Raw genomic sequence first — 22,275 nt, forward strand, 5'->3', positions numbered from 1 at the left:
AGGTTATCAGTGTACAGCTGCTGTGGGAGAATGGTGCACCTCAGTACCCACAGGCGCGTGATATTATCCAACTCTGATTTTATATTCTTGCAACTTTAACCGCCGTACTTAGTTAGACAAGGGTGTATGCGCAAAGTTCAACGCGTCTCCTGCGGTTCCACACTACAAATGGCTTGGATTATTCCCCCGCATCTGCACGGGACTGGCGCTGCTTTGATTCTGCTTGCGGTGATTCTGACAGGTGATGCAGTTGCGCAGGTTTTTGACAGCTATGGATTATCATACGCCTTGAGGTCCGAGCTGACAGAAGACACGATATTGGTTGCCAATAATGGGATCCGCGTGCCTTTCGGGAGATCAGTCTTCATTGATCCCATCAACGATTTGGTTATCCAAGTTCAGCCCGGTGATAGATGCAGCATAACAGTCCTGGACAATGATCCCTTGTCTCAAAGGCCCGGACATCTATCTCCGAAAAAGTTTCCGTGTGAATTTGGCCCCAACGACGTGAAGTATTCTCACTTTGGCTCCAGGAGTCCTCCGAGGGATAGAGTGAGATTGCAACTCAGGTATGACACCCAAACGGATACCATTATAATACCTTTTATGATGGAGGTGGAAGTCATTTTCACACAGCTGGAAGTACTGACCAAAAATATGCCTCTCACTGTTGAGAAACTGCTCGGCACAAGTAACCCCATCGATAGAAGAATTTTAGAATTCACCTATGATAGAAGTGCACAACAATGCAAAATAGCCTCTCTCTCCAGTGGCAGCGTGCTGCCCAGGTATGGAAAACTTGTGGATGAGGACAGCCTTGGAACAATGGTGGACTGTGATGAATTTATTAAAATGAACATCCGTTATCAGCATACTTTTGCTTCAAAATCACCAAACAGAGATTACATTCCAATGCTTGTGGAGTTACATGATAAAGAGGGCAATTTGGTCAAACAGGAATTTTTCCAAATTTTGGTCAGGATTAAAGAGGGAGAGGAGAACACAGCCCCTAAACCCAGCTTTGTTGCAATGATGATGATGGAAGTAGACCAGTTTGTAATGACAGCGATAACCATGGATATGCTGGCGGCAGAGGATGTTGAATCTAATCCTGACGAATTAATTTTCAACATCACATCCCCCCTGTCCTTTGAGGAGGGCTACATAGTGAGCACGGATGATAGGAATTTACCAATAACCTCATTTTACCAGGGAGACCTCAAAGACTTGAAAATCGCCTACAAACCCCCTGCTGTGGATTCAGACACTGAGCGGATTTTCCAGATTGAGTTTGAGGTTGTGGACACAGAGGGGGCTGTGTCAGACCCTTTTGCTTTCATGATTGTTGTTAAGCCTATGAACACATTGGCCCCTGTGGTGACAAGGAATACTGGCCAGTTACTGTATGAGGGTCAGTCCAGGCCTCTGTCCAGTTCACAGAATCTGGAAATCAGCGATGAGGACAATTTAGACAAAGTCAGAATCACTGTTATTGATGGCCTGAGGCATGGGGAGTTAACTGTTCTGGGCTCGAGGAGGAAATTTTTCACCCCGAGTGACCTAGACGCTGGAGTGGTCATTTATCAACATGATGGAAGTGACACATACAGTGATAATATTATTTTCAGAATGACAGATGGCACAAATGAGGTGGAGTTTCTGTTTCCCATCACTGTTGTGCCAACTGATGACGAGCCTCCCATAATCAATGCCAACACTGGTTTGGTTTTGTTCAAAAACCAAATGATGCCAGTCTCCTCACTTATGCTCAGTGCAGCAGACATCGACTCAGAGGATTCTACTATAAAATTCACGACAGAGCCTCCCTTTTCCACCGTTGGGCAGATGCTGCTGCGTCAATCTGAGGCACCAGAGGACCCATCCACCTGGAAGTTTAATACAGAGGATGAAATGTATGAGAAAGTAGTGACAGAGTGGCTGCAGCAGGATATTACTGATGGTAAACTATTTTACAAGCACATTGGGCCCCACAGCACCAGCACAGTTATGGATCGGTTTGTGTTTAGAGTTCAAGATGACAATGACCCACCAAACCAATCGAGTGAGAGCTCATTCATAATCAAAATTCTCCCTATCGATGACCTCCCACCTGAACTGTACCCTGGCACGACTCTGCAAATGACTGTGCACGAGTATCAGCTTACTTACTTCCGGAAAAAATTCCTCCGTTACACTGACCTCGACTCAGAGGATCGGGATCTCAAATACACAATCATCCAGCCACCGACGGACACAGATGAGAATAGCCCTGTTGTATTGGGAGCTCTGGTATTAACTGAGAAGCCAAACACTGAAGTCACAACTTTCAATCAGGCACAAATTAACCACCATAAAATTGCTTACAAACCACCTGATCTTGAGCTTGGAATTACCTCTCATGTTTTGCAGTTTAGGTACACTGTGGAGGATGTTTCTGGAAATAGTGTAGAGGGAGTTTTCACTATATTTTTAAAGCCAGTGGACAACAAGCCGCCTCAGATAACCAACTCTGGGTTTACTGTGCTTGAACGAGGCACACATATCATAACAAGTGCTGAGCTGGACACCTCAGACACAGACACAGATAGCAAACAGATAAGCTTCACTATTACTCAGCCACCACTGCATGGCCAGATCCAGTTTACATTCACCGACATGACAAAAGGAGACACTTTCAGCTTAGAAGATATTGCAAATGGCAGAATTTCATACATCCATAATGGGGATGAATCAACAGTTGATTCGATGCAAATAGATGTCAGTGACGGGGTCCATGTCGTCCCAATTACTATAAAGATAAGTGTGAAGCCAATTGATGATGAGATTCCAACTATCAGTCTCCCAGCTGGCACAATTGGCTCTTACATAGATGTACTGGAAAATGGAGCGACAGAGATAACGAGTAATGTCATTCAGGGAAGAGACGAGGACACGGATGACCTTCGTTTGACCTTCATTGTTGAGGACCCTCCATCATTAGGTGAAATCCTGGTGAAAGGTGTCCCGTCTGGTACATTCACCCAAGCTGATATCATTAACGGCCTTGTGGTCTATGCTCATACCAGTGGGGAGGTAGGCTTCACCACAAAAGAGGACTTTTTCAATCTCACTTTGACAGACATGTCTGATGAGTGGACTGTTGGAGGAAATAAGATCACAGGTGTCAGAGTTCATGTAACTATTCTTCCCCTGGACAGCCAGGCTCCAGAGGTCTTTGTGGGGCCACAGTTCACTGTTGTTGAGGGAGAGAAGAATGTCATTCAAATTCTTCATATAAGCGCTGATGATGTCGACACTCCCAATGACGACCTCCTTTGTACAATCATTGTACAGCCGACTTCAGGGTATGTGGAAAATATCTCCCCAGCCCCGGGCTCAGAGAAATCCAGGTCTGGGACAGCCATTAGTGCTTTCACCATCAAGGATATCAGACAGAATCACATTTACTATGTTCAAAGCATTCACAAAGGAGTTGAGCCAGTGGAGGACAGGCTTACATTCAGATGCTCTGATGGCATCAATTTCTCTGAAAGGCACTTTTTCCCTATCTCCATAATCCCCTCTAATGATGAAAAGCCTGAGATTTACATGAGAGAGTTTGTGGTTATGGAGGGCATGAACATAGTCATTGACACTCCCATTCTGAATGGTGCTGATGCGGATCTCCCCCCTGATCAGCTCACATTCATTATCACCAAACCCCCCAAGCATGGATTTATTCTCAATCAGCTCACTACTGGCACTGTCCCTGTCTTTAACTTCACCTTGGATCAGATCAGGGAGGCGTCCAGCATTGTGTATGAACATGATGACTCAGAGACCACAGAGGACAGCTTTGATATTGTTCTTACAGATGGAAGGTTCAGTGTAGAGAAAACAGTAATAGTTATGATTATCCCTGTGGATGACGAAACCCCAAGGATGGCAATCAATGATGGCCTTGAAATTGAGATAGGCGATGTGAAAGTCATAAACAGTAATGTTTTAAAAGCCACTGATCTGGACTCTGAGGACAGCATTCTAACTTACATTATTCGCTATGGGCCTGGTCAGGGGTATTTGCAGAGAACAATGCCCTCTGGGACACTGCAAAATATCACAGTGGGAATGAACTTCACACAGAACGAAGTGGATCAGGGTTTGATTCTGTACATCCATAATGGGCAAGAGGGGATTCGAGACCTCATCAAATTTGATGTGACAGATGGCATCAACCCTTTGATTGACAGATACTTCTATGTAACAGTGGGTGGCATTGATATGGTTTTCCCAGATGTGGTCAGTAAAGGTGTATCCCTTAAAGAGGGTGGCAGGGTCACTCTGACAACAGACCTACTCAGTACCAGCGACCTTAACAGCCCGGATGAACACTTGGTTTTCACAATCACCCGAGCTCCAATGAGAGGCCACCTTGAGTGTACAGACACACCTGGGATGCCCATCTCATCCTTCACACAGCTGCAGCTGGCTGGGAACAAAGTCTACTACATTCACACTGCTGACGATGAAGTGAGAATGGACAGCTTCGAATTTGAGGTGACTGATGGCTACAACCCTGTGTTCCGCACTTTCCGCATCTCAATCACTGATGTGGACAATAAAAAGCCTGTGGTGACAGTACATGGCCTGGTGTTGACCGAAGGAGAGAACAAACTCATCACGCCTTTTGAGCTAACAGTGGAGGACAGAGACACCGTTGACCGCCTCTTGAAGTTCACAGTCACTCAAATCCCGGTTCATGGTCGCCTGCTCTTTAACAACACCAGGCCTGTCAACTCCTTCACAAAGCAGGACCTGAATGAGAACATGATCAGCTACAAGCATGATGGCACAGAGAGTGCAGAGGACAGCTTCTCCTTCACCGTCACTGATGGCACTCACACAGACTTCTTCGTCTTCCCTGACACTGTATTTGAGACCCGAAAGCCCCAAGTAATGAAGATTACTGTCCTCCCAGTGGATAATGGGGTACCACAGATTGTGGTGAATAAGGGTGCACCAACATTGCGGGTTCTTGAGACTGGACATCTGGGGTTTGTGATCACCAGTAAGACCCTTAAAGCAGAGGACAGAGACAGCATTCAGAATTCTGTGACCTTTAGGATTACTGTGGCCCCAGAACATGGCTACCTGATCAACCTTGGTAGAGGAAATGCTACTATCACCACTTTTACGCAAGGTAAGAGAGCTACATTTCAAGCTGCTTTGTGATCCCCTGACATTTTGTCAGATTTGAAATACTGCGGTTACTCACACTGAAGACAGTATTTAGTTCTTGGCGGTATTTGAGCCCAGTCTTAAACTCGTTTTACATTTACTCATTCTGCTAAATGTACTCCCCTCTGAAAAATGCTGAGTTCCAATATAAAGGTTTTTGTTTTCTCAAGAGACTGTCTATTTACAGAAATGAAGTATGCCAGTGCCTCAGGCTGACCAGTTTTCACTGGTGGAATGCATTTTTCAAACAGTACCTAATGTATTTCACTTTGGGAAAAGAACTGATGGTGATTTGTACTTTATTAGAGTAATATTTTCTAACAGAAGACAAGAAACTTACAAACATTATGATAAATATTGTGAATGTACAAATGTGTCAAAGGGAGGGAGACTAGGTTGCCAGGCTCACAGCAAACCACTGGCAAACATTACAATAAAGAAGCAACATTTCAAACAGACTATAGGGGTATCTTGGTCAATGGTAAACATCAGGTTGGCTGCATTAGTGTACAGTCAATATCCATGCATTCCCTGCTTTTTTTTTCCTGAGTCACCGTGAGATGCTTTCGTCAAGAGGCCTGTTCAATATTTCAAGACTTCTCACAAGAGTAAACAGATGGTAAATAAAGACACTATCTCCTGGGCATTTGAAAATTGTGGCTATATATTCTTATGCATCGGCCCCTTTGAAAGGAAATGTTTTGACACCAAATACTGAAGATAGAAAGGGCTGTAAACTTCGCAATCTTTGAGATCCTGGGCTATAAAGAATCCTTTCTAGCACCACACTATTAGGATGGCAAACAGACTGCTGTGATGGAACCCAGAGAGTCAAGCTATTCTTTATGTTCAGTGTCATTCAGGAGTCTAATAGATCTACAACCCTTGTTACCAGGCAGTTTCTCCTTTCAGATTCCCACGACACTATGCAGCACGCACGTTTTATCACACAGCCTCAGTCTGGTGCTTACATAAAGGCTCAGGAGTAGTTATTGACAAATAATCCGTCAGGAACAAATTGGACACATTTTCCCACTTGGCATTTAAATTTAAAGTTAAATAACTGATGTGTTTTTTTATGAGTAGGATATCATATTTATGCAAATGTTTCTCTTTTTCAGCTGAAATTAATGACATGAACATCTGCTATGTTCTGAGGGATGGTGACAATGCTACAAATGACATCTTCTATTTTTCCATTGAGGACAATGGTAAGTTATTTTATTTAAACGTCCCCTCTTGAAGGTATCCTCTCACATCATTAAGTTTAAAATGAATCCTTGTCATGCTGAACCTTGAGGCTGAAATATTACATTTTGTTACACTGTCTGGAGTTTAACTTTAAGAAACTCATATTTCTTTAAGTAGAGAAAGGAACAGTTAAGAAAAATATACTATTTATATGTAACTTTTGTTTCTGCCATTTATTCAAAAACCTCTGCCAGAACCTTAACTGTCAAAGCTTCCCCGCTTATTAACCTGTTATCTGAACATTCATGTTATTCTTACTGTGCATTATACTGTAGGTTGCTCAGTCTTTTAGCACCCCACCCATGATCAAACAATATTTTTTCTATGCCAGGCCATCCTGATGTAGAAAGTAATGATTGATTTAGCAAGTAAGTAATTAGAACAATAAGAGACCTTCCTTCTACTGTAGATATGTAATCGGGCGCAGGCTCAATGAATGGTTTGAGACAATCATGCCGGTGTTGCCGATTAGCAGAAGCAGCGTGCCTGACGGTGTGTCCTTTCTGCTACCCTTCAGTGGTGATGAGTGAGCACAAAGGACCTCTCTAATAGGGGCCCTCTTTTCCCACAAGCACCTCAGTGGGCCCCCCTACACATTTTCTCTTTTCTCAACAACTAATCTGTGGCTTCAGTGGAATAATAAGTTAACATCAATGCCAATAGGGGGATGATGCGGTAAATGACTGATGACTAAAATGCAGGGGATAACTCCTTATCGGGAGGTGATACTGAATGACAGTTCTTTACCTGAGCTGCCGGCAAGTGTCGAGTCCATGCAAAGCTCCTTTGTTGTTGAGCGAGGTTCAGACAGTCCCTTTATTATTTTCTCAGTTGGGTTATTTGCCATGGATCACTCCAGGTGTCTGTCTCTGTCACTTTCTTTCTCTTTCTAGCTTGCTTGATGCTTGATGGCATTTTTATATCCCACACTGGGAGATTATCTCCCACAACTGGCAATTAGGTTCAGTTTTTCAGAACCACCTACAATATTTTACGTCACTTTTAGACTTGACAAGAGTACTCAGAACAGCGTATGTCTTATTCTGTCCTCAATTATAGTTATGTGCTCGAACAAAACAAAACATAAATTTGCAACGGTCCGACACATTACATTTCTCTACAGTGTCATTCTCTGTGGCACCTTAATGGCTTGACAAATTGATAAAGAGTGTTGTTGGATGACCCATCCATAAGAACTCAACACATACTACACTGCAGCCTCTGAGGCAGTCAGTGAACATTTTTTAAATAAGATTTAAGCTGTGCCGGTGGCTGCCCTAAATCCCCAGACAGAGCCTCGAGCTCTTTGAACAGTTGTGTTGGGGAGGAGCTGAATGGTGTACACTGGCACACAGCTGCACTCTGTCATGTTCAGCAGTGGAAAACATTCTCCTCCTCGCTTCAAGTTCATTGGGAAATTTACCAACTGCATTTGGCAGTTTTTTTTTAGGGTGAAAAGTTACTTTTCATGTCGCAGCTGCTCAGTGGGATTCAAGGAGTTTTGTGGCAACAGCTGTGATGAACTGTGAATGTGCATGCAGTTTGATGTATACACTTGCTATTGACTGCTGATCAACATGTACAACTAAATTTGTGTGCTTTATGTATTTTAGGGTGGTGGACATTGTTTTCAAAGTACATATATACAATACTAATAGATATGATTTTAAGGAGCTGTTTGTAAGTTTTGCTATCGCTTCATAACCAACATTAACAGCCGTTTACTTACCAGTCTAGAGGAAATCTCATCACTTTCCTATGGTGATTCACTTTAGCCTCCAGTCTGTACTGAAGACGTAGCACTGCTCGGAGGACGTATTATAACCTCTTTTATTATAAAGACAATGATGGGTGAAGCTCTTATCAAGTGACAATCACCACCAGCCGCAGCTGGCAAGAAAACACATTCAGCTGCAAAAAACTTTGAAATAGCCCCATTAAACCATGGCTGCAGTTAATGATGATATTCTGATATTCAGTCATTAAATCTATAAAATTTCAAAAAATAGTGAAAAATCGCTATATTTTCCTGCTGTCAAAAATAATGTCTTCATGTTGCTTCTTTCATCCAACTAAGCACAAACCCTCATCTCACTTTCAGTGACATTAAACAGTAAAAAGCTGCAGATCTTCACATCTTTGAAGCGGAAAATAAACTTTTCAAGATTTTGCATGATAATTTATTTTAACAATTTAATGTTCTTACTGCAATTTTCTTTCATTTTCTGTCAATTGCCTAAACAGATTGTCAAGTAGAATGGCACTGAGTAGAGGACATATCTTCGCCAAGTCCAAACAGTCCTACACACGTCTGGAAGATCCAGATTATAGGACATCTGGATCTGCACCAAATTGTACAAAGTCATAGATGTCAACACCATAAATATATCATATTTTTTACATCAAAATCCATGCATTATTCCTAAGAAATTGACGAAAGTTTTGAAAAATGCCCTGCAGGTTGAGGAAAGTGATGAATAAAATTCCTGAATTCACCCCTTTAACTGAATCTGCACCAAAGTTTCATGGGTTCCTCCTTGGCCCCTGCCTCAACTCTCCACTAACAAACAAACAAACAAACATGCCTCCTCGGTGGAGGTAATAAATCATTTCAGCACTAGATGTCGGACATTATCTGTTGCCTCTCCTCCAGGGTAAGTTCACTGTACTGAGATCAGTGCACCACATGACCGATTGTTATAGGATTTCTGCTGGCTCCACTGTCAATACAAAAATAAAGTGTCTTGCAACTTGCACTCATTACAGGGAAAGGCTCAGAATTACTCTTGGTATGTTTTTTTCACAAAGGCGTGGGGGCTGGGGGGTTCGGGGGGTGGAAAGTGCCAAGCCACTCATTACAGTCTGTCCAAATACTTATGACAGTTTGACACCTGACAACAAGGTTGTTCTAGCTGTTGAAGCTTAGATCATAGTTTGTTTGTTTTTTTGCGATAAATGGATTGTCCTGGTACAAGCCACAGTCTTGGCTCTCAGTGAGCTGCCAGGGCTGAATTCTTCTTGGCATTGATGCATCTGTTACTTTAACTGGAAATGGTGTGCTCTGAGCCCAGGTTTAAATCTATGTTGGACCGGACCTATTGTTGTCCATTGTTTGGCATAGTATGTGAATATTGGCCGCAATAATGACCTTTGCTTTTTTTCCCACGACATTTGCTTTTTTAAGAGCTTGCAGAAAGGTTGATAAACTCTTAGTTAATTGTTTTGTTTAGCTCGATAAATTATGCTTATGTAATTTAGACTTGATGAGAAGTTGCTGTTTCACTCAATTAACTTGGCTACATAAAGATGGCAGATGGGTGTTTCACTACAAATAACAACATGGCAATTAGGCCTCAACCCAAAATGCTATCATTTTTAATTAGTGGGTGTCACAATAAAAGGATTCTCTATATGTGTCTTAAACACTGCTACTTTTGACTCCATTGTGGTAGAAAAAACTTCAGAATAACACTTAAATCACTTAAAAACTATACTGCCGATTGTTTGTAATGGTAGATAACTGTATAATCATGGGTAATTTGGGGACTGTGTGTCATTCATCTCCTCTGTCTCCAGTTTTCTTTTTTTCATTTCAGAAAGCTGCCACCGTGTGCCTTTATGGCTGTATTTAAGGTGCTTTTGCCAAAAAGGAGATGACAGAGCTTATTTTCTCAGAACCGCTCGTGTGTCTTGCTATTTGTCAAGCTTGTCAAAGCTTTGAATGAATGATTACAGAGGACTGAAATTACACATATTAATTTGCGGGTGTCTGTTTACTGTTTTAAAGAAACATTACACCTGGACAACAAAGTCATGATCAGAGGTGACCAGAAACCTCTTTAATTACTTAGAAAGTGTTTTGTTTAGAACGAGATTGGTATCTGGATGTTTGTATATCTGTGTGCACGTGTGTTAGAGTGTGTGTGTGTGTGTGTGTGTGTGTGTGTGTGTGTTGGGGAGGGGGCGGCTCCTGTCATTCTAAGTCAGTTAATTGCCGTTTTTCAGCAGACTCCATCCCTCCCCTTGTCTCCTGAGGATTCGAGTGCATTCAGGTGGGCTTACCTGAACACACACAAGCCCTGGCATTCCCAGGCAGTTGTTTGTGGAGCTGAATCCTTGTCTGCCTCCAGCCAGTCAGTCAGCATCAGAGATGCTTCCTACTGACAGACACACTGCAGTGGCCTTTGTTTTTCATTCCAGGCACTCACTACCACCTTTTTTTTTTTTCTTTCACTGAACTACAAAGAGGCACCAAAAGATCATTGATTTATCAGTTCATAAAAATGTGCTCCTTCTGAAGGTCAAAATGCAGAGCTATTTCAAATCATTCCTTGGATTTCCCATTTGACTGGTGAGACTTGTTTAGTATGTAAAGTGCATTGAGTATGTAAATCAATAATTCAGATTTGTAGTGGAATGGGTCTGCAGTGTACAACACAGTCTCTGACTGGAACATTTTTTCTTACATGGCAGCCCCTGAAAAGAGAGAGGAATGTTTTTCCTCCCCACTTTCCAATGCACGTCTGCAGCGCCCACCTCAACAAACATGTTTTGTGTCTTTTTTATGCTTTGTGTAACAAGATAAGTTCAGGTCACTGTGAGTACCTCGACCTAATAAATCCTCCTGCAGTACCATCTGCCGTGTCGGTCATCTACATCTTCCGTGTTATCGGCGTGTAATCGCTTGTCACACTGAGTGCATACTTGAATCCATCTCCCCTGTCTCCCCTCCTGTCTAATCCCAGGTTAGGTGGGATTATCTTTTTTTTTTTTTTTTTTACCATAGCGTGCAAGAGCACAGCAAAAATAAGAGAGAACACGCACTGACATGCAGTTGTGAAGATAGTGTAGATTTTGTGCATGTTATAATGTCCCCATCACAGCGCAGGTGATGACTCTGCAGTTTCACCGTGTGTTTCCATCCTGTTATTAATGAAATTGTCTCCCCTACGCTCCATCCTTAGGACCGAAGGTATGAATCATCACATACATGAAATACACTGTAAGCCTCAGCAAATTACATAGTGGGTCCAGTTGTGTTTTAAAGAGATTTTATGTTGTGAAGTTTTCCTCACAGTCCATCTGTGCTGCAGCTAATAAAATATCAGGTAGTCATTTTATTGTTATGGAAAAATGTTATGGGATAAAACATCTGGGAGTTGATTGCAGAGCTATTCCTGGGTAACAGCTGCTTCACTTGGGGATGAAAAACTGAATTACAAAGAGGATTTAGGCTAATCGTATTAGATGGGGAGTGATTTGCGTGCCACTGGTCCCTTATGTCCTCAGTCACTAACTTTGAGTTATAATGTTCTCACTGGTCTGCATTGCATTGAGATTTGAAATGTTTATTACCCAGAACCAGTCTTCTCTCTTGAACACAACATAATGAGGTGTATCTGAAAACTTATTTTCCTTTGATGTGTGTGTGTAGAGCAGAGATTACCATTAGTGAAAGCATACCTGGATTGTTGGCTCATTTTTGTTGGATTATTGTCAGCAGATGTGTCTTTGATTTATCCGTATTTTCCTCCATTGTAGATTACTGCTAAATAGTCAGTAAACAAAAGCATCTTCTGCTGTTTCCTGGGACAGGAAAACAGGCCCCTAAATGTTTTATAGATAATGATGTTAAAGAGCGACAGCAATATATTTTATATAGTATATTTTTAATTCTGGTTGTGATTGCATATGACGTAGAATTAGGGTTAAACATGATCAAACATAGCCTCTATGACCCTTTCACACTGACATGCCCTCATTTTCCCTTTGGAAAACAGAAGGGAAACCCTGTTTGATGAAACCTTTCCTCTCTCTTAATACGCTGCCAAAGTAAGTGCATGGAGCCAAGGTTAACAAAGAAAAAGCAAATTCCCAAAAGTATAGAAACCCCAGGCCCAGGCTTGTTCCCTGGATGATGATATGTGTCGTCATACCTGCCTTAGGATATCAGTGTAGCAGAACTGAGGTTGTTCAAGCACCGACTCTGTAGAAAATCCCTCTTTTGTGGACAGTATGTGCAAGCTGAAGTTAGTGTTATCAGTTTTGAGGGCAGCCAGGGCTCCCATCAACTCCAGAAAACCTAATGAATACATGTATGAAGTAGCATTAAGCTTTCAATGGACAACAGGAGAAGATGAAAAAAGTACAAAATGGCATGAAAAACTGAGATGATCAGCGAAATGAGACCATTTTGGAATCTTTTCACTCTATAATGAAGATTAAATCTCACTTTCTCACGGGTGCGTTCCTTTTGAGTCTAGTTTGATATTTGGGCACAACATATAAACACAGTTTGATGAGAGTGTGTTTTGACAAATCTGACATTCCCAGAAAACAGCAGGAACTCTGCTGCTACAGTTGCTGCTGTGACATCTCTTTTTTTCACAGTCGCAGAGCTTTTGTTCAGTTTTGCAAAATCACTCTGGATAATGTGTTTTTGGCCCCTGAATCCCAGCACTGGGCAGGAGCTGCTCCTTTCAGCCCTTCTGCATCATAAGCCTTTGACAGCTGGGCATAGGCTGTAGTGTCACAACTCTCTCCAGCTGAACCTCGGTTTCAGAACGGCGCCCACACCTCCTTTGTACACACGGTTTATGCACAAACATCCACACACAGAGCATCCACCATCTATCCATCTCAGGGCCAGCTGCCTGATACTGCAATCAGAGATGAAGCTGGCACTGCTAAAATGGTGCATCAAGATGCAGGGTATCAACTACAGTTTAATTGATAACTGCTCTCTCTTTGATTTCAAGCTGTTGTCTCTTTTGATTAGAGTGCTGTGATGTAGGCCAGGAAAACACCAGCTCCTTTCATTTTGATATTATCAGCATTTCAGTATGCCAAGAAAAATATATACAGTGGAGGGAAATTGAAAATGTTACACAGTTTGAAGCAAACCCTCTCGAGGAAGGTTTTCATTTTAAACACTCCCTATGAACACGGTAGGAGCGTGTCTTGAGAGATACAGGGCTCTCATCACATAAAAGGTGCTGATGAAACCCTTTGGGGATTCTGTGTGTGGATCAAGCTCCCTCTCACCACCACCTCCACCACCTGCTTCCCTCCATAAGACGAGACTGATAGGCAGGATATGAGAATTCATCTAGTTGAGAAATGGGAGGGAGGAGCAGTCAGAGGAGATGAAAGATAGAAGTGCTCTGTTGGTCCCAGTATTGATGGGGGCAAGGCGTCAAGCTGCTTCCTGTCGCCTGTAGCGATGGCATGAATGTGCTGATGTGCAGTTCTCTCTCTAAACAGCGCCTGTGTTGACAAGTTGTGAGGGCTCAAGTGTAGTAGGTGAGCCCTGCAGGCGTTCAGCCTCATCTACATATGAATAGAAATTATTTTGATACTTGCCGTAGACTTGATTAGGAATACAGAAAAAAAAAAAAAAAAAGAGTGGCGCTGGCTCGTATGCAAAGTATGCACCCCACTTCTCCACATTTCTAAAAATATGTGACAGCCTCAAACTGTGTGGTTATTTAAGTCGGAGAACATTCTCGTCTTTTACTTCATGTTCCCCCTCAAGCATCTACAGCACATCTCTGAAAAGTCAACTTTTAACAAGGGGCTAAAAAAATGGTTTCCAGTTGCAGTCCTTGAAAGAGCTATCATCAAGTGACTAGTAATGCAAGTGAAAGCAAGTCATTTTTGTGTTAAAATGCAGACAGCGCTCTGTAAATCAATCATAGTTACCTGGACTCTTTATAGAGCTGTAGGCGGCAAATAACTAAAACTAAAACAGTATGTGCTTTTCAGCTGTTTTCTATTTCAACATGCACACTGCAACTGTTCATGCAAATTCCAAGTTATTTTTGTATGTAGTGCGAGTTCTTACAGTGATTTGAAGTCTTTGTAAGTTGTATTCTTATTTGTTTTGCCCCATGTAACTTTGTGCAACATAAAAAAAAAGCAAACTTCAACACATTTCTGAAACAGCCAGGGAAATGTCCAGAACTCAGATCAACCCTCCCCCCTTGAAGAATAATAAGGAATGTCTTTCTGTCTGAAATTAACTCGACCATGCCTGGGCTTATCTTGGTTTTCCAGGGACATGAGCTTGGAGTGAAGAGTTACATATTAGCCGGCAAATGGGAAGAGGGAAACAAAGAAAGGCCACAGGGTGCAGGTCTAGACAAGTGGACAATCTGATACAGCCGTTACATTTAGCTCTTTGAATAAGTAATTGCCTGAAACAATTACAATCACAATTACTACAAAATTATTCTGTAAAGGTTATCGCTGGTCAATGAGTCATATGCAGTAATTGTATTTTCAGTACATTATGTTTCATTACAGAGAGAGAGCATTTGAGCCTATTGGGACCCTTTGAAGCCTTTGGGATTCTCAGCTAACAGATTTAATTTGCACTTAACTTACCCTCTAAAGGGAGTTGATCATTTCTTTAAAGGGCATTCAGTTTGTGTGAGTTAAAATGTCACTGATAGAAGCTGTAGACAACAATGCAAATTCCACATGCCTCTCATGTTTATCTCCTTTGACATTTAGCTTTTGTCCTTCAGATCTAATAGTTTTCAGTGTATATGAAATGCTCATTGCATCTTATTACTTCCATCCTTGGGGGACCAGGTGTTGTGCGCCCCACACCAGGATGTTCTTCTTTGTCTGTTGGCTTTGAACACAATTGTGTCTGACATAGAGGGAGAGCAGCCTTTTGAAGCTCATGATATTTACTTTTTGCTGATTGTTTTTGCCACATTTGATCCAGTGGTAATTTTCGTTGTGTTAGGTTTGTTTGGGAAATACCTTAGTTGTTATCTTTACCTGTCTCTATCACTGAGCTTCAGTCTGTGAACACTGCTGCTCTCTCATACTCGTCATCATTTTCAACATTGTTCCTTTTGCCAACTCAGAGTTGCAATCTGCATTAGGTGCTAACACTTTTTCTTTGGCTTCTTTGGAGATTTGATTTAGATTTTTGACTCAGACTTGTTTTGTATTTGATGCAGCAGCTTAATTTTGTAAGAGTATAAAATAGATTTATAGTGATAAATAACCTGTATTATATTGTTGTAGCCTACTGTATGTCAAGTTTTAAGCCACATGACCTGAACTGATTTCAGTCATTTAGTCTTTCCAGTCATTATTTTGAATGTCTCTAAAGGAAGATTTGGTTTGTAGCCAACTTAAATTGTCAATAATCTCTGGTCTTTATTAGGAGGAAGTATACGTCATGAGGTTACATCTACCATGAGTTAATAGGATAAAGGTAAATTTAATAATCCATAATAAAATATGATAACGCTTTATTAATCCTCCTCTAATAATCCACTTTGTTAATCTCTCTTATCCAAATTTGACAAATTATATTTATAGTATATGTATATAATGATATACAGATATATTATTACATCATCAAAACCACTAATAATATAATAATTGTAATTGCAAAATGATATATACAACGATTGCACCAGTGTAGTTTATATTTAGAATTTAAACATATTGGCAATACTTTGCCTTAATGATAATGTCACTTGTGCTTTGTTTGCCTTGCAAAAATAATTGCTTAGCTAACTAGAAGGCTGTACTTACTGATGGCAAACTTTGCACACTTAATCAAACAAACTGCACTCCACTGTCCTTTTTTTAAAGTGAAATTTGGATGATAGGATTAAAAGTAATAATACTACATGTACAGGACATAAGGTAAGAGTAACTGGATACAAAGTACAAAGCCATAATCTCTAGTATGGTATTCTGTAAATAAACGTGCCGCACAGGAATAGGATTCTAAATGTTATTTGCACCGCCACCGTTATAAAATCACAGAATTCATGACCTTACAAAAACCAGAGTGTCTCTAAGTTTGCACCAAAATTTCTTTAAGATTTTTGCATCATAACACATTCTCACATTCTTCAACAAAGACATGCACATGTTTTTGCAATTATTGAAATCCAGAGAAAAATATTTAAATAAATTTTTGCAAGCATCCGTAAAGGTAATCTTCTTTTAACATACCTGAACTCAGGGTTTGTTCCACTGCTCAGACTAATCTGCAGTCCAATGTTATAGGGAGGAGACAATAACAACACCAAATCCTTAGATATTTTATCCCCTCTTTTCATGAATGCGGACTTGCATGCTTATCTTTAACATGCAGGTTTGCACAGTTCTACTTGAAGGCTCCTTTTCACCAGACATAAACAAAGGACCAAGAGTCATTTAACACTTCTTTAAGAATTACCATTTCAGCTTTTCAGGGAGCATTTTCTTCTCAGGCAAAAGCCTTCCTACATGTGAGGATTTGCAAGTAACAACTGTGAAAATGCAACTGAAACATGTTGTTATAAATGAAACCAGCCCTGTGAACAGCCTTGACAAACACCCGACTCTATTAGTATGGAGCTCATGGGTCTGTGGGACTGGGATTGGGTTTTATATTCTATGGCCTCACACTGCTGCTTTCAGCAAACAGTCCACCATTATTCGGTCTGACAAGAGAGCAAACACTGTGCATTCAGGGGTCAAGAAAAAGCACCCCCCCCCCCCTCCTCTCTTTGTCAAGTCCTTTCATCCTGCATCCTTATGCTGCTTTGTTTTCTTGCACATTTTCACACTTCCCTTGTTACTCCACTGTCTCTGTTCTTTTCAATTCAGTCACCAGCAGCAATGCAGAGTTGACGTATGTTTAACACAGCCATTCGTAACAATGTAAGCCTTTCAGCCCCTGGGATGGAGACAGATCTTTGTCTCCATGAGCTCATCTCTTAAGTCAGGAAGTGTCTGACAGGACATGAAATTTTTTTTGTTTGTTTTCCAAGATAAGCTCAAAGGTAGTGTAGCATGCTATTCTCTTACAGCTGAGTTGTAAATATATTTTGCAGGTTCCCCCGTATTCATCTTACTTATCTTTTCCAGTGGTTTATAGAAGGCTGGCAAAGCTACTTCAGTAACTGTGGCCTAGAGGCTGCTAGGGTGTTTATACTGTACATAACTGACTGGTAATGAGTGAGAAACTCTTGATTTTAAATCCACAATGACCTTTAAATGCGAATGCCGAAGAAAGCCCTGCAGCTGCTAATTCAGCCTTTTGTTGTTGTTTCCCCTGCTATTGAGAGTTCAGGCTTTTGCTCTCTAAACCGTGTGGCTGACTGTTAATTAACACACTCGAGGCTGCATCCTCTTTGACAGACAGGAATGCCATTCAAGGGCAATCAAGGAATACTTTGTCTGACCTCACCTACACAATCGAACCACGCAAAGCCCCTCAGCAACCACTTTTATACCTCTTTTGGATGGGTTCCAAAAATCAAGGTTGGTTAATAGATTTATTTACTTGCCCGTACAGAGATATAGTATACAATACTTATCATCCTTCTGAGCAAGGTCAGGCAACAAAACATCTCCTGCAGACTGAATGTTAGCGGAATTATAATGTAAATTATTCAGATGCATCATGTGTATTTAATAGTGAGTTGAAGATTTATTTTAAGACCCTCCAAATGGACTTTACATAAATCATGATCTTGTTAATACTTGTAGTTTAGCCAAAATGAAGGAAATACTGTAGAATAACTTGTGCTCACCCAACTCTGAATAGTCTGTTCTCCAGCCCTAATAATGAAGCCATGATCGGGGATAAGTGCTGACCTTGGGTGCTTGGCGGGAGACCCTGTGCCCCTGGTTGGAAATCCGCAACCTGCGACAGAGCAGATCTTCTGCAGTGTTGTGCATCCAGAGTTGGCTGCTTGCTAATCCTTAAGGTGTTTGGAAAGAGTCTGTTTCAACTAATAATTCCAGGCGAGGCTAATAGGATTATACTTAAAAACCCAGTTTGCATGTATGTGATGCCAGTAATTTCTAGACTTCAGAGAAAAATATTGACCCTAGTAAATCGCCAAAGACCCACTGTATTGAGTTGTTTTTCTGCCTGTCATTTGGAATTTCTTTGACATATACGTGTAGATTCATATTTTTTGACGAAAATAGTTTTGAATGTTCCTCAACAACTTTAAAAAAAAAAAAAAAATGTAATCTCTCCAGCCAACGGACTCCAATGTGTTTTTGGTGTGTGTTTTCTGCAGCAGATGACAAATGACATCATTTGTGGCAGTGTGTGAGGACACTGGGGCGTGAAGCAGACTCCCAGGACAGGAGTGACCTTTCACAACAATCACATTGTACAGTATTTCCTCTGCCACATTTCTGTCCTGGGCCACAAATAAAGGAGCCCCCTCTGAAATAAGAGCTGTGGGAATTCCTCACGGCTTTTCCACACAGGCGAGGGGGCTCCTACTTTGTGACCCTGGAAGAAAGTCACAGAGTGGTTTCCGCAACAACCTTGTGCTGCAATTTGGAATCAAAAACTGCGTGCGGACAGGATGAAGGTTTTTGCTTTGCTTAAAAGGTTTCTTTCTATCAATCATAATTTCAAGGACATTTGTAAGAACGCTGAAGCACATTTTCTGATTCACAGAAGGCGCATATAAATCAGGAGCTATAAAGTTTAGTGCTTTACCATTTCTGTGGATGTTGATTAATAGTGCAGCATTTTCAGAAATATGACTTATTCAGTTTCTTAGTTAATCCAAACATCGAGGATGTGTGTTGACTCTGAGCATTTATAGCAATAGTTTGTCAATCATAAAAGTGTCAGGTTTTGCCTGCTGAACAAAGGGAAGAATGTAATAAAGTGATATCAGCAAAAAAGCCTAAAAATAATGTAATCTAATTCATCATTAAAAGTTAATAATGTTGCCACATAAACAGGTGATAAACAGGTGTAATAAGTACATTTCTGTAGATTATTTGCATCTTATTTCTAAATACCTTCTACAGAGCTTTAGTAAATTTATTCATGACATGGTCATTGAAAATTTTGGACAAAAGTACTTCCAGCCATTGTATTCCAAATATGGAAAGAGTTAAATTACCTCTATAGTCGTGGTTCAGATGTTAATCTCAAAGAACTTTACCTGCTGAGAGCAAAGCCTTTCTTGCTTTAAGCCTTGCATGGCTCTCTGGCCCAGCACTTTTGTCCAGAAGCGCCTTTGGCCTTTCTTTCAGGCCCCTCAAATATCGCCTCAGAGTGACCACTGTGTCAGAGTGGACACAGAGGCGACAGCAGCCAGAATGGACCCTGCGGAGTGGCCAAATTTACAGCAGAGCAGTTCCCTGAAAGGCTGTGCCGATAGAAAAGGGTTTAGGGCCTGTGAAATCTTAACAGTCCTAAATCTTTCAAGCCATGGCCAACTCCCCACTCGTTACTGCTGATACAAGGCTTAGGGTGATTAGACCATATCGCTCTCTCTCGCTCTCTGCTCTGCTATGTGCTTTCTTTCCTTCAACAGGATTATCATATCCCTTTTCCCTTAATTGGAGAGGTGAAAAGTATGCTGGTATGGTCTGGTACATTATGAAACTCAAAGACAACTCATTTTATAGCGCTGATATAAGTTGTGATGATAGAAGATGTTTACTCTTCACCACAGAAATGAATCCTCATCATTTCCTTAGACCAGAATTAAATATTGATTTTCCTCTAACTTAAGTCAGCTATCTGTCTTGCATTTCTTATTAAAGTTAAAATTTTGGTATCTCGCAATCCTGTTACCATAGCACAAGTTAAATCTAACAAAAGACTAAAAAGTATAACGGACTACTAACACCTCCTCTGTGCTGCCAAGTTCAACATACACTTTTTACTCTTAAAGCCTTATGAGTTTTGGGGCTTTAAGTGTAAAGTTAGCCCTGAGGTTGCCGTGAGAGGAAATCTCATAGCATGTCTTGAAACGTATTGGTCCATCCTCTGAGGACGCTGAATACCCACAACAGATTTCATGGAAAATTGACTATTACTTTTTTGTCATGGGTCAAAAGTTAGTCAAGGAAAAATGTTAACACAGACGAAAGGCTGCGGGCTTACCACAAATCATGGGAGTCATCTTCTGGGGACCATGAGTTTAAAACCATCTCTATTAATCCAAAACTTTATGGCAGCTTGGTCAGTAGTTGGTGCGACATGTTGCTCAAGATCAAAATGTTGGATAAACAGACCAATATACTGACTAAACCTTATCACCATCCTTTGACCCTTCTGCTCAAGTCTAAGAACCAAACAGAGTTGTTTGATAAAGAATCAGGGTCTTTGAAGAATTGTGTAATTATTATGATTGCATTGGCTTGAACAAGGTGCTTGAATCTGCTTCATAAGACTTTGTGGCTCCCAGTGCAGGTGCAAAAACTCCCTGTCCAGCATTTTGTTATAACCTACACATGATTAAATATTTGTATGGCTGTAAACAAATTAAGTATGGGGGAAATGAAATGCTCTCTTATGCAAGTGTAAATAAGCAGTTCCATTCTGAGGCAGGGTTTCCATTCAAAAATGGTTTTCCTGCAAAAGGCAAATTTTACAGTTTGTGGTATAATTTAGTATCAAACATGTCATATTTTGGTATTTCTCCAACATTAAAATCATCCCTATTTAAAAAAAAAAAAAAAAAAGAAAACAGTAGTTAACAGAAGTTAAATGTTTATTGAAAGCTTGAACTGACTGACTTGATAAGTTCAAGCTGTCTATACATATGTTAAGGTACACTATTAGTCCTTAGCCATGAAGACGTATGCTTCTGTTAGAAAGACACTGAACTTCACCAGTGTTCAGATTCAATGCCTTTATTATTAAATGAAAACATGGTAGAATGTGAAGCTCCTGTGGCTCTGTCTTCCACTGCGGTCTGTTCTGTCTGTTCACGATAAACTAAAATCTCACTTTAATTGTCCTGTGCACAACTGTTCATCTATCTCTATATTATGTTGCGTGACACTTTAATACAGTAGATTACAGTTTGGAGCCTGTTGGCACACACAAAGTCCATTTGCAGTATATGATCATTAAGTATTTTTAGATGTATTGTGTCCATTGAACAGGATTCACAGGCTTGTCCCAATTTATCCTGTCTAATCAGTGCGGTGCTGGCTCTGTGGGCAAAGGACCGCCTCTCTGTCTGCCTCGCTGAGTGAACAGACGAGGGTCCATGGGGCATCGTGGCCCCACGATGCTTGACGGTGACCAAATAAGGGCTGTCTGCAACATGTATGCAGGGAGGAGACGGGGGCACTAAGTTGGCACAGTCCAGACTCTCACATTTTTTGGCCTCTCTCAAAAGGTTTCTGTCCCTCATCACACATCCAGTATGTGAAAGGACAGAACTTGTGTTTGTGCAGCTACATGAACTCTACAAGGGCTTTTGTGAAAAGGTTCATGTACAGGGCTGGTTATGGTTAAGTGGTTGAAACTGCAGAAGCTGACACTTTGTTGACACCGTTATTAAGAGGGACTTATACCATGAGCGCTTAAAGAATTTCTAGGAACCAACAAAAAGGGTGCAGACTGGCAGTCAATTAATTCAGTGAATGAATTCTGATGACTAGGATAGGAAAAGATATTATGTAGAAATACATATAAATATTTTAAATATATGTGTATATATCTATATATATGAATATGAAACTCATATACCTGTTATACGCGGCTTACGTGATGCTGTCACTGCATATGATGTATCTTACTGCACTGAACTGCGCAGAAGTGCAAAGACCCGCACACAAGAGATACCAATATAGTTCACTAAATTCTGTCTCAGTGCTGTGAATGCTGGTTAAAGATTAACTCTGGTGTTTTCCTTGGGGCCTCTTTGAAGTGGACTTACTCCAACCCCTGCTTATCTTAATTAGAAAGAAATCTGGAGGAGTGAAGTGGTCCTCTGGAAACGAGCACCTCCGCTCCCCAGTTCCCTGAACGCCACACTGCAGCTTTACTAGGACTTTAAG

The 22,275-nt window shown here is 41.0% G+C and overlaps 1 protein-coding gene across 1 annotated transcript in view; it reads left to right on the forward strand.

Moving 5' to 3' along the window:
- frem2b (FRAS1 related extracellular matrix 2b) overlaps nucleotides 1-22,275 on the forward strand; it is a 53,316-nt gene continuing 31,041 nt past the window's right edge. Inside the window, exons 1-2 of the mRNA XM_056373442.1 lie at nucleotides 1-5,179; nucleotides 6,339-6,428. Of these exons, the coding sequence (XP_056229417.1) occupies nucleotides 127-5,179; nucleotides 6,339-6,428 (5,143 nt within the window). The 5' untranslated portion in view covers nucleotides 1-126. The remainder of the gene's footprint in view (nucleotides 5,180-6,338; nucleotides 6,429-22,275) is intronic.

The sequence above is a fragment of the Seriola aureovittata genome, chromosome 4 (genome assembly GCF_021018895.1).
Source record: "Seriola aureovittata isolate HTS-2021-v1 ecotype China chromosome 4, ASM2101889v1, whole genome shotgun sequence".
In the NCBI taxonomy this organism is placed as follows: Eukaryota; Metazoa; Chordata; class Actinopteri; order Carangiformes; family Carangidae; genus Seriola; species Seriola aureovittata.